Source organism: Ochlerotatus camptorhynchus, unplaced genomic scaffold, assembly GCF_037179485.1.
Source record: "Ochlerotatus camptorhynchus isolate MF236.1 unplaced genomic scaffold, CSIRO-AGI_Acam_v1.1 ptg000142l, whole genome shotgun sequence".
In the NCBI taxonomy this organism is placed as follows: domain Eukaryota; kingdom Metazoa; phylum Arthropoda; class Insecta; order Diptera; family Culicidae; genus Ochlerotatus; species Ochlerotatus camptorhynchus.
Window position 1 is genome coordinate 599,984 of NW_027040632.1, and position 19,708 is coordinate 619,691.

Sequence of the window (19,708 nt, forward strand, 5' to 3'; positions counted from 1 at the left end):
AAACTGTTCTTCATATCGAGAGGAATAACTTGTAGATCTAGTACTTGACATGATGCGAAATTGATTGATAACTTTATTCCCGAACTGAATCGATAATGATGCAAAACTTAAGAATGATATTGTTTCCCATTGAATCTCATCCTCACCCTCAGAACAAGCGGTTATTGTGAATGTATGCGTGTAAACACGGCAAAAATAAGAGCGAAAATATTGTCATCTCTTTCTCTCTATACTACACAACGTGAGTGTTGGAATCGTTGTTGGAAGGTTCGACCGTGCTGATCGAAAAAGCGAAACGAAAAAACATGCACATACATGTTCATTTTGTAGAGCTTTTTGACGTTTAATAGAGCTTTTTGACGTTTAATCGGCGCACACTATTGTACAATTTAAATCTAACAAGTGCGAGCAAGAGGGAAACAGATTAGTGGGAAAACAAACCGTCCATTCATCCATGTGTGCTAAAGGGTGTCCACGATGAAATTGCCACACACAAAATTGATTCGCAAAATTCGAGTTTTCATCCGATTGCCAAATATTGATTGAAATAGGGATTGAGAAATAACTATTAAACTTCATTTTACCATTTTACTCGTATTTTATTTACAGTCCATACGCAAATGCCCGCACCTTGGCCTTAACCCCGGTCATAAGATTCGGCACAACCTGTGAATCAACCGTTTTTTGCATGTAAACCCATACTTTCTTCAGTTCCTCGACTGTCTTCACTACCTTAGGTCGTTTAAGAAGGTGCTGCTTCATAATCGCCCAGTACTTCTCGATGGGGCGGAGCTCCGGAGTGTTGGGAGGGTTGAACATTTTCGGCACGAAATTGACCTTATTGTCCGCATACCACTTCAGCACGTCCTTGGAGTAGTGGCATGAGGCCAAATCCGGCCAGAAGATTGTTGGGACGTTGTGGGCCTTCAGGAGAGGAAGCAGCCGCTTCTGGAGGCACTCTTTTATGTACACCTGTCCGTTCATCGTGTCCTGGGTCACGAAAGGTGCACTCCGCTTCCCGCACGTGCAGATGGCTTGCCAAACCAGGAATTTCTTCGCAAATTTGGACATCTTCTGAGTGCGGACATGCTCCGGAACGCTGAACTTATCCTTGGCCGTGAAAAACAGGTTGCCGGGGATCTGTTTGAAGTCGGCGTTCACATATGTTTTGTCGTCCATGATGCAGCATTCAACTTTCGTCAGCATGTTGAGGTACAACTTCCTGGCACGGGTTTTGGCGGACTTGTTCTGCTTCTCGTCGCGATTAGGGGCCTTTTGTACCTTGAACGTTCGAAGCCCAGCCTTAGTTTTGGCCTTCTGGACAAAACTTCGGCTTAGGTGCAGCTTCTTAGCCACATCCCTAACGGAGGCGTTCGGATTTCGGTTGAAGGCCCCAACTACGCGGTTGTGATTTTTGGTGTTGTACGGAATACTTTTTTCTTCACTTCTGGGCTTCCGATCGGTGGTCAACCGTTCCTCGAACCGCTTAATCACTCGTGACACCGTAGGAATTCGCGATTCCCAACGTTTTAGCGATGGAACAATGCGAGAGATCCTTGTTCTCGTGATGAATGCGCAAGATTTTATCACGCACGAGCTGTTCTTTCGACTCCATTTCCGCGAGTTTTGATCACAGGACTTTAAAACTTGCAGGATGTAATAATGCACTATGAACTAAATCCACCCAAATTTTCATTAAATTCTACCCAACGGTTAAAAAGTTAGAGCAATTTCATAGTGTGGCAATTTCATCGTGGACACCCTTTAGATAGAGAAAGACGATTAAACGTCAAAAAGGTCTATAGTCTTTCTCTATTCAGCACACGATTTGCCTCTTGCTTGCACTTATTCGATGTGGAAAGTGCAGTAGCGTACCCCCCAAACACTGAAAAAACTACACCGACTGAAAACGTATGCACGGAAGGAAAAAATTCCCGACTAAATAATGCGTTTTTCCTCATGGATTTCAATTCCCGACTTTTTCCCGCATTTCCCGCTTTTCCCGAATGGGTGGCCATCCTGCCTAGAGAAAACATTAAGCATATCTTCGGAAAAAATTTACTCGTAAATGGTTGGTCCTATCAGTTTGGTGCCTTGAGCAATGTTGTACACGGATAGAAATATCCTTATACCTTTTGGCAAATTTCTATTGCTGATTATTCATAAAATGTATAAGTCAACTAATAAGCAGACGCCTTGCAAAAATGAAGATCATGTGTCAAATGAAATGTATAAGCGGTTACACATACCTTTTATGCATTCTTATAGGACCTATGTGGTTTGTCTTGTGGAATGTATAAGGCTGATGTTTTGGCAAAAATGTATAAGTGAAACGCATGAATAAAATAATTGATTTTCGTTTCGTGTAGGTAATGGCTGGGACTATTTGAAACAAATGCGTATACTTTAAAAATAATGCACAATATAAAAATAAAAGCTTAAATATAATTTTTCTGAAAAACTGATTTATTGTTATTTATTACTTTTTGATAGGATAGAGAACTACTTAGGCCCAAGCGCCCATTTTGGGCCTATCAAGCAGAAAATATCAAATAAATCCATGATTTCGGCTTTAGCAGGTAAATTACGCGCTTGGTACGATACTTTAGTTCAAATGCTACCGAACGAAGTCAATAAGAACGCGTGATTGTTTCCAATGTTCTTAAAAACAAATGAAGCGCTGCGACCGAATCAATTTTTATCTTCACCCGATAGGCCGAAGTGAATCCATAGACGTTTCAATGCGTTAGGCCGAGTTAAGAATCCGTAGGCTGAATTTGGCGTCAAGAAGCAGTGTTAGACTTTTAAAAATATATCAACAACTTGTTTCTCTTTATCAAATCTTATGGTTCGTACGGAAAGGTAAATGCATTTGGAAGGCATCAGTAATAATAACATTCCGTTTGGAGCTAAACTGCGCTAGATTAAGAAAGACTGAGTGCGGGTTGTGCTTAATAGGCCGGAAATGGGGTAGTTAACCCTATCGTCTATTTGGTATATGTTGCACATCAGAGATGCGCAAAGTATGTCAAAACGGCCAGGCCTACTGTGCAGCATTTAAGGGGCAAGATGATTCAGCAAACATCGGGCCTGTTTAAATCGTGTATAGTGTTTTTAGATTTTGAAGTAGCAGGAGATCGTTCTAACTGACTATTGACCTCCGTTGATAATTTTGGGGGGTAGAACTGCAACCATGTGGCATTCAAGGTGTCTTTTGAAATTTGATGATTTTTTTGTATGACTTTGGGAGTTTGAAGTGCAACAGCAGGGCGTTTGAGGTGCTATATAAAATTGCTGATTATTTGGATGATCTTGAAGTACCAGGAGGACTTTCTAAGTAGTGTTTCCTACCCGGGACATCCCGGGGAAGGTTACGAAAAATCACGTTTCCCGATTCCCTGGAATTTGTTTCAATTTGCCGAGAAACAATTTTAGAGGCATTTTTGGGTGAAAAATATAAGAATTTTCCCGCAAGAGTCATAAGAAACATCTAAGGAGAAAGTTTACAGAAACGTCCAGAGGAAGTCTAAAGATCTGGTGAAGTCAGAGGAATTTTCTAAGGGAAGCCAGAAAAAATTTCCGGGGATGTCTAGGAACAACTTGCGAGGAAATCAGAAGACATTTTCAAGCGTAGCCAAAAAGACATTTAGGGGAAATGGCTCTAATTGTTGGCCTATGGATCGAAGATTGGGCCCATCACTAAAAATCTGCTGTTTATCAATTTTATCTAGATGAACGCGTCATTTGGACGGTACTTATAGATATTTTTGGTCGCTATTGAAAATTTAGTCGATTGCTGAATTTATGTATAGGCCCAAATTAGGGGAAATTAAGCCAACATTACATCCATTTCCCCTATATCAAATTTACAATTAAAACCTCTTGCATAAAATTTTTCTAAATAACACCGTTTTCAAAATGTAGAGGTTTGAATGTGAATTTGATAATATTTGGCACTTTTCGAATGTATTTCGCGACTCTCCAGTTCCAAGAACATTCATGTTGATATCTAGTTCATAAGAACTTCAAGATTTTATTTTCAGTATAGTTTGGAGAGCATTAAATATCTTATTGATACCATTCCATTCAGATGATGTGTTGAATATGTCAGAAAAGTGTATATCATGCCACTTTCAGTCTATTATAATGATTAATGATTAATTTAGGGACATTCTTATCAAAATTCCAAACAATTCCGAATAAACAAGATCGTATGTGCTTCGTGGAAAAACTCCGCATCCCGAATCCCTACAAAACACACATTAATACACATTCATCAAAGTTTAATTGTTCACAGCTCACAGCACGGTTGGTTCTCACCGTGACAAGCGAAAAGAACGATTCTAGGCAACTGCAAATCTCCATCCGCAGCAGACTACCCATAAACTACACCTTTTGCGTTGTCTCGTGCTATGGCTTTGGGTGTAGCTTTATTGCAAGCGAAATGCATCAAAGCAAGCTTAGCAAACGTAATGCACCACGCAGGAGTAGGCTCCGCCAGCGAATCACACCCTTTCGGAGTAAACGAGATGCAGCGTCGAAAAAAAAAAACAAACCAAAACCGAGACAACATGTTTGCAGTAGGTTCTTCGATCTTTTCCAACGTGCGTTAGACCGACCGCCCGACCAACCAACCGACCATTGCCACTATAGACAGGCTTAGAACCTACAACTGCACTTGCGTATAAAAGCGAATTGCGCGCCCAGATTTAGTAACAGTTCTTTGCCGAAAGTGCATTCGTGATAACCCGTGAGTCTTAGCAACGAGAAGAAAAAAAACGCTTACAATGGCCTTCAAGGTATTTGGAGTTTAGTGTTTTGGTGTGAAGTGTGTGATATTAAAGTGTCGTTTTTTTCCCCCTCGCAGTTTATCATCCTGGCCGCCGCCATGGTTGCGTGCGTCAGTGCCGCCGGTGCTGCCACCTACTCGATCGCTGCCCCCAGCGCGGACTACCACTCGGTCGGAGCCAGCCACGAGCACACCGTCAAGGGACTGTACGGCCAGAATGTCCTCTCCCAGTACTCCAAGGCCGTCGATTCGGCTCACTCGTCCGTCCGGGTGCACAACTCCCGCCTGACCAACGATGGCATTGCATACGCCCCGCACTACGCCGCTGCCGCCTACCCAGCCGGTGAGTTACCAAGTAGTACTGAGTAGAGTTTATCCCTTTAACAATGACGGGCAAGCCACGTGGTGCTGCAGCTTAAGACGTCAAAATGCATCACAATTTCATCGCCACCGTGCTAAATCCCCGTTCGGAGAATAACACTTATCACGTTTGCGCCATCTATATCCTTCTTCTTCGTGCCCAGCAACCAACGGCGGGTGATATTAAGCGTGAAAGGATGTGCTTCCGTTTGACAGCTCTGCTACTTCGGTTGGTTAGCCGGGGAAAAAAAATCCAAGCAGTCATCTCTTTTATGAACGCGTGGCGTGGCTTGTGTATATCTCCTGGCAACGGAAATAGTGCCGTTTTTATTCACCTATTTGCATGATTCTGCACGTTTCGATGTAACTAACTTTTGATTTTTTATTCTCGTCGTTTCCAGCTCACATTGCTGCTCCAGCCATCCGTTATGCCGCTCCAGCCATTGGTGAGTAGGAAAGAGGGTGGGCGGGGGTGGTGGAACCTGAAACAGCTGAAAGTGTTCACGTTTTACATCGATTAGAGTCGCGAGAGTGAAATGTGAGTTGACTTGCTGCCGTGCAAAGCAGCATGCCATGAAATATTACTTTAGTGACTACCATATAGCGACGTAATGGTTGGTTAGTCGAATTTCTAGATTTGTTTTAATGGGATTTTATTCTTGAATATCAAAATCAACAGTGAAAGAGTCACCGCATAGAAGGATCATTTTAGCCAGTTACACTAAAGTGATGGAGGTAATAGACAGAACCGTGCTCAGCTTTTTTGCTTGGATGGCCCCCGCAACTGTGTTATCGGAAAAGTTCTGAGAACTTCAAGGCCGTTCGATTAATTTTAGAAAAATAGCAAACTATTATCAAGACATGTGCCAAGAACAAAGTCCAGAAAACTTCAGAGATTTTGGCAGTTCCATGAACGTCAGAGAAACCTTTAATGAAGGTACGAGAACTTTAGGAAAATTTTAACAACCTTATGTTAGTTCCACTTATGGCGGTAAGCTCCAACTCGGATTAACTTATAATACCGTCCCTGTTTGGATGGCCTGGAAACGGTTTTCTTAGAGTCGTGTTGATTAACTCTGATGTCGACATCAAAGCAGTCGGACATTCTTGATCGGGATTTAATCCAAGGACAATACCGGTTAGAGCTTACCACCGTTAGTGTTTCCAATTCCCAGCCAGTTTTGGCTTCCCGGGAAACGAGAAAATGCCGATGGCTCTTCCCGGGACTTTCCGGGAAACGGGAAATATTTTCGTTAAAAGTCTAGACATAGGTCGAATTCATGGCAATTATTCATCAGAATGTTTATCTCTTAACTTCTGTACAGCGATTTATAATATAGAAAATAGTTTAAGGACCCTCGGGAGTTTGTTTGTACCCAGAAGAGATTACCGAATTCTCCCAGAAATCTTTTCCAACTAGAAATAGTCATCGGATTTCTTTGGAAGCTCCTTCTGGCTTCCGCCGGAGCTTCTTTTGACTTCCGTTGGGAGATTCAGCCAAACTTCTCCAGAAAGCCTCTTAAAATGTCAAATGAAAATTTGAATTTAATCGTCCCCAGAATTTTTCCCGACATCTCCGGAAGTTACTCCCGACTTCCTTGATAAGTCTTTTTGCCTTCGCATGAAAATGTCCTCTGATTTCCTCGGCAGTTTTTTCTGGACTCCTCCAGAATTTTCTTCTAGCTTCCCTTGGAAAATTCCTCTGACGTCACCTAGAGAATTCTTCCAAGGGGACCAGTGAATCCCGATTAGCAATTTCCCGGTTTTCTCCAGGAATTTTGAAAATTTACCAGGTTGTGCGATAAACATTTAAATTAAACATAAAACCGAAAGCGGAAGGGATCTTGAACTTGGTTCTGCGTTCAAAGTCTTCAAAATTAGTTTGTTTTAACTACCTTTAATATTCACTCAAAACTCTTTATATGATTTTATTAAAATGATCTCAGAATGAATCTAAAATAAATTTTTTGATTCTACCTGGGAGTCTCTTGAAAATTACTTTATAACAGTCCACATTTTCTCTCCAGAACAATAAAAAAAATATGAAATTTATCCTAAGCTTTTCTCGAATTTTAAAGGTTTTTCTAAGAATTCATCCATAATTTAAAATTCGCAGTGCAATTCACTGAAGAAATGTCCTAAAACTTTGCTCGGAATTATCTTGGAGTTGTCCTCTAAATTCTTCTGAAAACTGACTCTCGTTAAAATACCCCAGATTTTTTTTTCCGGAATACCCTCAGAATTATCCTCGGAATTTCCTTAAAACTCAGAATTCCTTTGGAATTGTACCCTCAAATTCAGTTGGAGGCGAACCAGCGCAAGGCTGAAAGCCTCCCTAATAAAGTTAAATAATAATAATAACCTCAAATTCGATTCTCTTGGTATTTGTCAAGGACCCTGGAACCCATTTCACAATCGTCGTGGAATTTTCCACAGAGCTACTAAAAAATTCTACTCTGAACTCACACAACTTTGACTTGAAGTTTTTGCCAAAACTCTCTTAGGACGCCCCCCAGAGTAGATGCAATAAGCGACGTGACCCACACAACTGTGTACTATGGCGACCAGCTTAGAGTTCTCCTCTGAAATACCTTGGTGTTAACCCTGGAAGACATTCATTGGAAAACAAAATCCAAAAATCTGTTAAGGGACCATCCATAAATGACGTAGCATATTTTTGACCAATTTAGACCCCCCCTCCCCTCGTAGCGTGTTTGGCTATACCTAACTTCTGAACTCCACCCCTCCCGCCTAAAATGCTACGTCATTTATGCATGTTCCCTAATAATTCTAGTCCAATCCAATTTCCGGTCCAAAAATCTTATTTTTTTTTTCCGGTCCAAAATCTAATTTTTGTTTTCGAAGACTGGACGAAGTAGGCATATTTTTTTTCGATTTGTCATCGAAATTCCCGGGATTTTTCCCCGGTGACTTCAAATTCCTGTTTTTCCCGATTTTCCGGTTCACTGGTCATCCGAGATTTCCTTCTCTGGAAGTTTTTGCAAACTTTCTCCAAGATGTTTCTTTTGACTCTTCTGGGAAAGTTCTTATATTTTCCACCCAAAAATACTTCTAAAATTGGTTCCCGGGAAACTGGAACAAATTCCCGGGAATCGGGTTTTTCCCGGGATTTCCCAGCTAGGAAACACTAGTTTCACTAACCATAGAAAAAATGCGGGAGCCTTCAGGAAATTGTGAGAAGGAAATTGGAAGAATTTACAAGAAGTTCGAAAAATTTATGATAGTTCTGAGAACATTCAGAACTACGGGGAAGTTCTAAAGTCCTTTATGATAGGGTGCGACAGCTTCAGGGCAGTTCCATAGATTATACGCAAATTCAGGAAAATTGCAGGAGTTTTACAGAAGTTTCCAAAACTTCATTTGAGTTTAGTGATCTTAAGATCTTAAAGGACGTTAAGTGAAATTTGGATTGGTTCTGAGAACTTCTGTGCAGTTCCATGGAATCATCAGGCGAATTTGCGGGAACTTCAGCGAAGTTCCGAGAGCTTTAGGGACCTTCCAATACAGTAAAAGTAGTTCCATTAAATTCAGCAAAATAGCGAGAACCTTCAAGTTGTTCCAAAAATTAAATATATCCGAGAGATCATCAGGGAAGTTTAGAGAACTTAAGAATAAGAATTCGGAATCTTCGCAGAAACTTAGGGAAATTCACGGAACAGCAGAAAACTTCGGGAATTTCAGATATCTTTAAGGCAGTTTTCTCAATTGCAGGGCAAATCCAGTAGTTCTGAGAACATTCAGAACTACGGGGAAGTTCGAAAGTCCTTTATTTCAGGAGTTTTAGGGAAGGGTAGTTGCATTAAATTCAGGAAAATTGCAGGAGTTTTACAGGAGTTGCCAAAACTTCATTTGAGTTTAGTAACCTTAAGGGACATTACGTGCACTTTGGGGTAGTTCTGAGAACTTCTGTGCAATTCTGGATATGAGGAAAATTGCAAGAACTTCAACGAAGTTCCGAGAGATTTAGGTAAAGTTAGAGAAATTAAAGGCAGTTCCTTTAAATTCAGCAAAATAGCGAGAGCCTTCAAGATGTCCCAAACATTAAAGAAACTTCACAGAATGTTAGGGAAATTCACGGAACAGCAGAGAACTTCGGGAATTTCAGATATCTTTAATGCAGTTTTATTAATATCAAGGCTATTCCAGGAACATCATTAGAAGAGTAATGAAAGCTTCAGGGATGTTCCAAGAACTTCAGGGTGGTTCTCAAAAATTTTAGGAACTAGAAAATCGTTCCGAAGAATGGAAGAAAATAATGATATTTCCGGGGAAGTTTCATGAACAGACGGCGGGTTAATAAAAGGAGTTCCAAGAACTTCTATACAATATCGGGAACTTCAGGGAAGTTTTGATCACTTCAACGCCATTCCACCAGCTTCAGGGAAATTTCAGGAACTTTAAAGTAGTTCTGAGTAGTTAGAGTACTTCAGGGAAGTTAAGAAGACTTCAAAGAAGTTTCTGAGAAGTTGAGGAAAATTTGAAAAAAATCCAAAAATCTCACCGAAGTTAGGTCTAGAGAAGATCTTCCGGGAAGCTCAGAGACGTTTAGGGCAGTGCCAGTAACTTCAAGAAATTTAAAAATGAAGTTTCAGAAATTTCAGGAAAGTCCACAGCTTTTCAAGGAAGTTTAATGATTGTTTAGGATAGTTTCATTTATTTCCGGGCAGTTCCAATCACTTCAGAAGAATCAGGGAGGATCTGAGGGTAGTTCATTTAATTTAGAGAAAATTTCAAAATCAGTTAAGTTCGGAGATCCTAAAGGATGTCTAAAGAACTTTAGATAAATGTTGCACAGATGCAAAGGAAAAAAAGTTACGAAACCTTAAAATTGCAATACGTTTCTGAACCTTGAAGAAATGGTTCATGTCTAGGATCTCGAAAAAATTTGTCTAGTCCAAAGAACATTTCACTGGATTTAAATTGTTCCAGTGTAAGCCTTCTTTTAAAAAATCATTGTATCACTCTACATGATTGGTAATATCATTGTAGATGTAATGCAGTTATGAATAAGGATTTTTAAATATTTTCCGGAATTTAATGAAAATTCCCTGCGGTTTTCTAAGTTTACAGGTCGAAAATTAAATTCCCTGAGATTCCCTGATTTTCCAGGTTTTTTACAGTTAGTAGACACCCTGCCTTTTCAAGTCATTATCGTCGTTATTTTCCCTTGAAAAAGACCGAAAGCCACAGCCGAAACGTCCGGTAGATAATGGCTGAGAAAACCGTTAAAACAAGCAATTCCTTTCGGCATCACTAATTTAATCATGAAAGTGCAGAACTTTAGGAAAACACAAAGATCTTAAAGAGTAAGCTGCTGAGATTATTAGGCAGTTTCATTGATTTTGTAGGGACGTTCTTAGTACTTCAAGGAAGATCAGAGAACTTCAGAGCAGTTCAAGAACGTCATGAGAATTTAGCGAACTTCACGAATTAAAGAAAACTTCATGCAACTGCGAGAAATTCAGGTAGTTTTAGGGAGATTGAGATTTAAAGGGAAGTTCCGTGTGTTTCTCTGAGTTCCGAACTTCAAAGCCGAACGGAAAATTGCTGGAATTTTAAAAAAGTTCAACGCAATTCTGAGAAGTTTAGATTCAAAAACTACAGTGAGCGGATGCAATTCAAGCCCCGTGCAGGCCGCCATTACCGAGCGTGGAAAGCTGGATAGTTCTTGTCCATCTGAACAACTTTGCCAAAGATAGCAACCTTCTATCTAGTCAAACTGTCAAGTTACGACAATCAATTTGAAGCCAAATGACACGCTATAGCGTGGTGAGTGAATTGTGACCTGAAATGTCCACCATCCAATATGTCTTGTCAATGTGAACAACACTTCCAAAGACAGAAACCTTTTATCTACTCGTTCTATATAGTTAAAGCAATCCATTTGAAATCAAATGGAACACTAGCGCCGTCTGATAAGAACGTTGCCGCAGACAGCAACCTTCTAGCTACTCGGTCTGCAATCCAAATGGCACACTAGTGCCGCCTGATGCGTGAATTCTAAGCTTACTATTTCTCACCATTTTAACTGCAGCCGCTCCCGCTGTCCACTACGCCGGTCACTACCCAGCCGCTTCGGTCGTTAAGGCCGCCTATCCCGCCTACGGACATGCCGCTTACCCAGCCGCCTATGGACATGCCGCCTACGGACATGCCGCCTACGGTCATGCCGCCTACCCAGCCGCCTACGGACACGCCGCCTACCCAGCCGCCTACGGACACGCCGCCTACCCAGCTGCCTACGGACACGGTTACGCTCACTCCCTGGCCGCCCCAGCCATCGCCGCCTACAAGTAAGAACCACCACGAATCACGAAGAAAGCTGCCTTTGATTAAAAATTTACCCTTCTTTCCGTCCGATTAGGGCTCCGATCGCCACTGCCCACCCCGGAGCCGTCGTCCAGTTCGCCGGCCTTGGCGCCCAATACGCTTGGTAATCGATTTCAACCACCGACAACCGACAGCGAATCAACCGACCGGACCAACGCCTCCACCTGGCAATGCACACAGTCAAGGAAACCGCACACGAGAGCAATATCTTTTGTACATAGTATATAAAGCTAGGATTTTTTTATTTCTAGGTTAAGCACGGAATAACCGCAAAGGACTGAGATTTTTTTTAAAACTCCTCTTAGCGCGTAGGGAACAATCTTTCTTTTCTGCCACTAGACTTTCACAGGAAAGCTCCTTTAATGCGCACAAACTCCACTCGGAAAAGGAAAATAGCAGCCCTGAAGGGGTGGTGAATTCTTTGAAGGTGCGCCTGAGAATGGTTGTAAATATTTATTTACCTCATCCTTACCCCTCTCTCTTTCAACTTACTACCTACTATCTGTACAAAATAAATCGTCCATTTTCGACTGAGAGCAACTCATGTAGAATAAAGAACAAAACCAAAACAAAAACGGCGAAAAATTGTTCATCGATGTTCTTCGAAAAGACTGCTTGGCATCCCTACTCGGGACGCCCGAAACTGCAACTGTCAAAAAGTAGCTCCAATCCCAATCGAGCAAACAGCCTACTTTGATGCTGCAACCCGTTTGTCATTCTCCCGCAGTACATTAATTATTATCAATTTTATGACCAGCCATTCTTATTCCTTCCACCGCTCTTTCTGTGTGGGATGAGTCCGGTTTCGGTTCTTCGGAGAAATATCCAATAATTCTGCACCCCCACACAACTGAAATCAATGTTTTCCTAAGTAGATTGCTCCACCATTCTACTGTAGGCTCTGCTGTCATCTGTAATTCGATAGCTAAGTTTCGGTATCATGATTCATAAATCCTGTACGCTGAGCATTCAGTGAACCGACTAAAACTTCCATTTTTCGGCCGACCTAATCAGCACGCTGTCTCCGCCTCCGCCATGTTCGCGGAATCCGGTGGAAAATGAAAGACGGTTAATCGGAAACATTATAGATACCACGAGACGGTGGTCGTTAAGGTGGAACAAACCAACCCTGGCGACAAAATGATATGTCCCTTGGGAGGAGGGTGCTAACTCAGAATTGAAAAGAACGGAAAAGATTCTTCGCTTGGGTTTGTTCGGTTCGGCTGATTGCACTGCACCAGGTCGGCCGTGATGATTTAAAAATTATGAGAATGAACTTTCTTGTTGCCTTCTCGCAGGTCACACAAATGATGATAAATGCGTCATGAGAATATTCCATATATGACAGTGGTAGAGGAAACAATAGATGCAATTTAAAATTTTGAAACAACCGATAGAACCGTTTCCGCACATCGGACCTACATGAGCGAATCGGCGATCATTCCTTTTGCCAGTTGTTGAAATGTAATTAGTCATTATATCAAAGGTTCTGGTCGTTTCTGGATGTGGCACTATCGCGCTGAGGGTGAACGGCCATTAGGCCGAATGGTCATTAGCCCAAACATAAATAAATTTTGACGAACATTTAGATATTTGTTCTGACTTATGGACGATGCAGAATCTTGGAAATCATAAATTCTTCTAAACAGAAAATCTCAAAATTTATCTTGGATCTTGATTATTTCTGATATCCTTGAATATCTTAACAAAATTACTTCAATATTTTCTGAAGAATTAGCTTGAATTAGCTCAAAATACCCTCAGAGTTCATCTTAGACCTCTCTCGGGTATTTTTTTGGCCGGAACAAATCACAATTTTTTCTTTTGTCTTTTGTTTTTCTTAGCCTTCGCTTTAGCCTTATACTTCTTTGAAGCCGTGATTTTTGACACTAATGCATAACAGGAGCAACAAAAGTGGACTTTATTATGTGTAACACTCGGAAGAACATTGGTAATTGAGGGGGTTAGAAAGAAAGGGGTGTAAGTGACTTTGATCGATTCTCTTCATCGACTTTCTCTTTCGTTAATAATTCAGCTGCAAACACATTCCTTGAATAGCGCAAAATCTGTTCATAAAGCTGTAGCTATCAAAAGAGAAAATCGATGAAGATAATCGATCAAAGTCACTTACAACCCTTTCCTTCTAACCCCCCTAGGGGCAAGACAGCTCCTAATCATGAGCAATTTCTGAATTGCTTTTGATGCACCTCGAGTAACTCACATAGCTCAGTGAGAAAGATCACTGTCATTTGCTTTCTCATTTTTCGCATCACAGCAACATATGAACTGAAGGTGCACCTTCTAGCAAAGCCGAAAAGCTGCTAACAATAAAAAAACATGTTTAAAAAACTCAATAACTCAGCGAAATTTGGAGACACCTAAATTGATTGATTTGATTACCCTGCATCATATCTGCTTAATAACCTTCGTTCAACCCTTACCAACTGTGAACGTGAAGGAGGAGGAGGAGGAGGAGGAGGAGGAGGAGGAGGAGGAGGAGGAGGAGGAGGAGGAGGAGGAGGAGGAGGAGGAGGAGGAGGAGGAGGAGGAGGAGGAGGAGGAGGAGGAGGAGGAGGAGGAGGAGGAGGAGGAGGAGGAGGAGGAGGAGGAGGAGGAGGAGGAGGAGGAGGAGGAGGAGGAGGAGGAGGAGGAGGAGGAGGAGGAGGAGGAGGAGGAGGAGGAGGAGGAGGAGGAGGAGGAGGAGGAGGAGGAGGAGGAGGAGGAGGAGGAGGAGGAGGAGGAGGAGGAGGAGGAGGAGGAGGAGGAGGAGGAGGAGGAGGAGGAGGAGGAGGAGGAGGAGGAGGAGGAGGAGGAGGAGGAGGAGGAGGAGGAGGAGGAGGAGGAGGAGGAGGAGGAGGAGGAGGAGGAGGAGGAGGAGGAGGAGGAGGAGGAGGAGGAGGAGGAGGAGGAGGAGGAGGAGGAGGAGGAGGAGGAGGAGGAGGAGGAGGAGGAGGAGGAGGAGGAGGTTTCCATTTGAAACGCTTCATGTTGCTAGGCTTTAGCGATCACTAATAGAAATGGTTTGTTGCGATGAAAGGAGCTTGGTGGCTTAGCAGCGACCAATTTTGCTTACTGAGCATAATATGGTGGATTCAATTCAATTTTTTGCATCATTCCTAGATTTGTTAAAATTTGTATGGGTCGTGGATAACTGCCAACTGCCAACTGTTTACGAAGTTTATGAACAGCCCCTTTATGGTTCATTGTTGAACGTTCAATGGATAATATGTTTAGGGGTAACTCGTACAATTTCAATGCTCATTCTTTAGAAATTAAGCGGTACATTTTTACAATTACGTTGCTAAATTTTACATAAAATATGGATCATAGTGACATTTTAAGGATTTCACCGGAGTTTTATGGATCATTTAGGTGTTTTTAAGAATCGTTTATCAATTTGAAATGGTAGCGTATATCCAGGTGCTTCAGTCTCTTCTGGTCACAAGGTTCGTTGGCAATATGGATACACGATTGATTATCCTCGTAGAGCGTGGTGGGAGAACAACAATCGATTCCAAGGTCTCTTAGAAGATTCCTGAGCCAGATCGCATCGCATGCAGCCTGACTTAACGACACGTACTCTGCCTCAGTAGATGATAGGGAATCGGTCGGTTGCTTTCTTGTTGTCCACAGTACTGAATTTCCGAATACTTGGAACAAGCTGCCGGAGGTTGATCTACGGTCGTTGATGTCGCTTCCCCAGTCGGCGTCGGCGTAGCCCACCAGAGGTTCTGCAGTTTTGCTTCGCTGATATACAAGGTAGTATTCCGTTGTGCCGTGTAAATAACGCAAAACATGTTTCAAGTGCGTCCAATGGATGTCCGTTGCTTCACTCTGGAAACGGCTGAGGAAGTTCACGTGACGTGACGACAGCATGAGATACGTTAAGCATCCTACAAGTTCACGGTATGGATGTTTCGTTGCCGTTTCCGAATCGTTTCTCTTTAGTTTCAGATTGACTCCCAATGGAGTAGCCACTGGCCTACAGTCCTGCATTAGACTGATGCAAAATTTGACTTTTTCGCTCCACAGTGATTAAATGGTTTCAAATCGAGTCCTGATTAGCCTCCCAAAGTAACAACTCATTTGGTTAGAAACAGACTTCGCACAAGCCATTTGAAGTTTACATGTTAATTACTATGGGAAATCTCAACTTTTTGTTCATTGCCTTCTAGTCTTTTTCCTGGTTGAGCTGCGAAACAGTTCGATAGTCATTCTTAAAGAAAATGTTCGCAGCTACAAGTTTGCTGAAGATCGTTTCTATGTAAAACGAGACAGGAAAAAGTTATTAATTATTTAAGAGATTGATAAACTTATGACATGATCAAGCAGCTGCTCTGTAGGCAACACTGTATTTTGCAGTGTGACATAGTAGCCATGATTTTTGTGTCTTATTCAACGCCCCAGAAACACCAATGTTGCCTGGTGAGTTGGTTGAGCATGATCATAAGACATCAGCGCATTGAACCATTGATAACTTTTGATCCTTGCATTTAATCAAAAAGTAATTTTCAGCAAAGTTGTAGCTGGGAAAATTTCCTACAAGCACAGTTGAAAGCTTTTGAAGCAGATCGATATGGTGAATTATTAGATAGACATGAACAAAAATCTTGGTTTTACCATAGTAATTCCCATACAAACTTCAAATGGTTTGTGCCATCTCAGTTTCTCACCAAATGGGTTCAAATTTTGAGAGGTTAGTCAGGATCCGATTTGGAATCGTTTAAGTATTGTGGATTTGCATCACTCTAGTCCTGCATGCCAAATCGCTTCAAAAGTGCCCGAACGTATTGGGACTGGTTGATAGTTAAGACTCCTTTCTCTATGTTTCTTTCCACTTTCAAACCAAGAAAATACTTCAACTCCTTCATATCGTCCATCTCGAACTCCTTAGTCAAGCTACGTTTGATTATCATTAGCTCCGTCAACGAATTGCATGCTAAGATAATGTCGTCCACGTATAGGATCAAGTAATCGACCACGTCCTTCGTCTTGCGTACGTACAAGCAGCTATCGTATTGAGAGCGTCTGAAACCCAGTTTCAACATATACTCATGAAAGCGCTTATTCCAGCTGCGAGGCGCCTGTTTGAGGTCATACAAGGATTTGTTAAGCATACACACTTTATTTCCCCTCCCAAATCCTGGAGGTGGACGCATATATACGGTTTCCGATAGGCTTCCGTTCAAAAAGGCGGTGCGTACATCCATCTGATGAATGTGAAGGTCTTGCTGAACCGCTACTGCTAGCAACGTACGGACTGTACTAATACGAACAACCGGTGCGTACGTTTCCTGGTGATCAAAGCCGTGACGTTGGGAGCACCCTTTTGCCACAAGACGCACTTTGTACCTCGCGACACTTCCATCAGCCTTGTGTTTAATTTTAAAGACCCACTTACTTGGAATTGCACGCTTGCCAGCAGGAAGATTTACCAGGTCCCAAGTGTGGTTCTTTTCCAGCGACCGCAACTGCTAAAGCGTTTGTAGGGCTCCGGTTAACCACATGACCTGCTGCTTGTACTGCTTCAGTCCACAGGAGCCTATTCACACCCGATTAATCCAACATTGCCCGCGCGTGTTCGAGGATCGTTCTGTTCATACGTTCCGCGACACCGTTTTGTTGGGGATTATACGGCACACTTGGTTCCATAACGATTCCCATTTCACTGCAGTACGTTTTGAATTCTTCGTTCATATATTCGCCTCCATTATCACAACGCAGTCTGGCGATTTTCCGTTCGAAATGTGACGTAGCCATCGCAGCATACTTTTTGAATGCTTCCACCACATCACTCTTCGCTTTCAACGTATACACTGCCGTAAAGTGCGTGTCAATAAAAGTTACAAAAATCTTCTTTCCGTCCCAAGACTCCGGCTTGAACGGACCACACACGTCCGTATGTACCAGCTGGCTGGCATGCCGCCATGTTATTGAAACCAACATCTGAAACGTCACAATTCCAGTGTGAACTGCAAAAATGGCGCGACTGAATTGTCTTATTCCATCGACCATGCCACTTCGGATCAGTTTCAGCAAACCAGCATTACCAATGTGGCCAAATCTACGGTGCCACAGCGATAATTTGCTTTCTGATACACTCACCATCACAGACGACACTTTCATCACTTCGACGTTTAGTTCGTATAACCGACCTTTGCGATCCGCGGTACACACAATGTTTCCGTTTCTCGAGATTCGCGCACTGTCTTTTCCGAATAAGACTTCCATTCAGCGTTCCGCCACTCGTTTGACGGAGAACAAGTTGGTATATAGGCCAGGAACAAACAAAACATCGTACACTGTGCAACTCACCTGTTTTCCGTTCACTTCCGCGCTCATTCTGACGTCACCAGCGAAACGACTAATCAGCGACACACCTGACTTAGCAACATTGATTACGGTTGGTACCTCAAGCTTCCGAACGTTCACAAGACAACCCTTGTTATTCACCATATGCTCTGAAGCACCACTATCGAGCACCCACCGGAACTCATTATCAACAGTTTGCAGAGCGTCACACTCACACTGAAAGCAACATCGTCACTTTCTGCTTCAGCACTGTGCGCTCCAGAGTTGTTCTTCTTCTTCGTCTTCTTTCGTTCTTCAGTAGCACGATTCGACCACTTGATTTCAGGGCAATTCGCTCGTTTATGCCCCAGCTTTCCGCAGGCGTGGCACTTGAAGGGGAATTTTCCGCTCCTTCCAGCAAAAGCCGCTCCCGGTTCCAGCACTTCCACTATACTGGCGCTTCACGTCCTCACTGAGAAGCCTCGCTTTAACGAACTCCATGGAGCACTGCTCTACCGGAAGCGTCTCCAGTACGGTAATCAAATGTTCGTACGACTTCGGCATGGATTGCAATAAGAAAAACACTACTACTGGCTCATCGAATTTAATTCCTGCCGACTCCAGTTCCCGCACAATCTTCTCGAACAACAGAATGTGTTTCTCCATCGTCATGGACTCACCATACTTCATGCCAGTCAACTGTTTTAGTAAGAAAAACACTCCGGAAATACCTTTCTGCTCGAAAGTGTGTTGAAGCACTGCCCAAATAGCCTTTGGCGACGTCGTTCCACGAACATATTCGAGCTGTGAGTCCGCTATCTTATGAATCAGGATAGATTTACACTTGGCGTCTTCTTGCTTGCGCCTCTTCCGTTTTTCTTCTTGTTCCACCTTCACCGCTGCCGTATCTGCTGCATTTTCCGAGTAAAAATCTTCCTCTTCCAGTGGCTTTTCGATACAATGCAGTAAACTCAACTCTTCCAAGTATGCTTGCATACGAAAGCTCCACGTCGAGTAATTTTTCCCGTCGAACAAGTAGACCCGCTGCGTGCGCTCGTCTTCCATTGTCTCCAAAACAAAATGACGTCGTTCCTGACAAAATCTGCCGTCCAACTTTCCACCGAGTTTTCCGCTGCACTTTTCTGCACACTCGCGACCGAAATTCTGTTATTTTGTTTTTCACTTCCACGTTACTTTAGGCGTATCGTGTTTCGAATAAAACAAAACGGAAGATTATGGAAAAAGTACCCATGTCTGGGCCCATAACCTGACGAGAAAAAAGTCCAATACGTATGCACGCAGTGATAGTTATATTTAGAATAAAAGAAAGATCCAGAGCAATACAAATCAAGGTTGGAAGCTGACACTTGTTAAAACACTGTTAACCACTCAAGTTAAGGGTAAATATTACGCTTTTGTCTGGTTCACAACACGTTTGACTAGTAATGTCGCATTAATGACCCTCACCCTTCGCTCATTTTCAACTTCTATTCAATTTACATACAGCCGTACGCCAGCAAAACTGTTTACCTACCCTCTTCTCAGACCATTATCTAGCTCATAAACTATCGCACTAAAGTTTCACGTTAGATAGCATTTCTAACCAACTCTGAAAATCGTAAACTTCACGTATAAAGTAACATAAAAACACGTAGTTTTCAGTTTCGTATTTTTTCCTAGATAGCCCTTTTAAATACTTTTCATTTGCTAAAAAAAGTTCGAAAATTGGTGCAGTAGTTAAAAAATTATGAATTTTCAAAATTGGATATAGAAGCACAAATCGACAGTGAGCATTCATAAGGGCGTATACGCGATGATCGATTCTCTTAATCCATTTTCTCTTTTGTTAATAACTCGCTAGATTTAACGTTTGTCGGTGCGTTTGCTGTTGCTATTGATAGCCAATGCAACCTGTTA

General features: G+C 42.3%; 1 protein-coding gene across 1 annotated transcript; it reads left to right on the top strand.

The window, feature by feature from the left end:
* The first annotated feature begins 4,726 nt into the window (after nt 1-4,726).
* LOC135700775 (cuticle protein 21.3) lies at nt 4,727-11,900 on the top strand. The gene is made up of 5 exons (XM_065221420.1): nt 4,727-4,799; nt 4,868-5,097; nt 5,558-5,595; nt 11,205-11,463; nt 11,535-11,900. The coding sequence occupies exons 1-5, from the start codon at nt 4,788-4,790 to the stop codon at nt 11,605-11,607; spliced, it is 612 nt and encodes a 203-aa protein (XP_065077492.1). The 5' UTR covers nt 4,727-4,787; the 3' UTR covers nt 11,608-11,900.
* Nucleotides 11,901-19,708: the final 7,808 nt, after the last annotated feature.

What these genes read in the sequence shown, in the direction of transcription:
- LOC135700775 (XM_065221420.1), top strand. An exon ending in TTATGCCGCTCCAGCCATTG is followed by an intron (nt 5,596 to 11,204) that starts GTGAGTAGGAAA and finishes TTTTAACTGCAG; the next exon opens with CCGCTCCCGCTGTCCACTAC. An exon ending in CCAGCCATCGCCGCCTACAA is followed by an intron (nt 11,464 to 11,534) that starts GTAAGAACCACC and finishes CCGTCCGATTAG; the next exon opens with GGCTCCGATCGCCACTGCCC.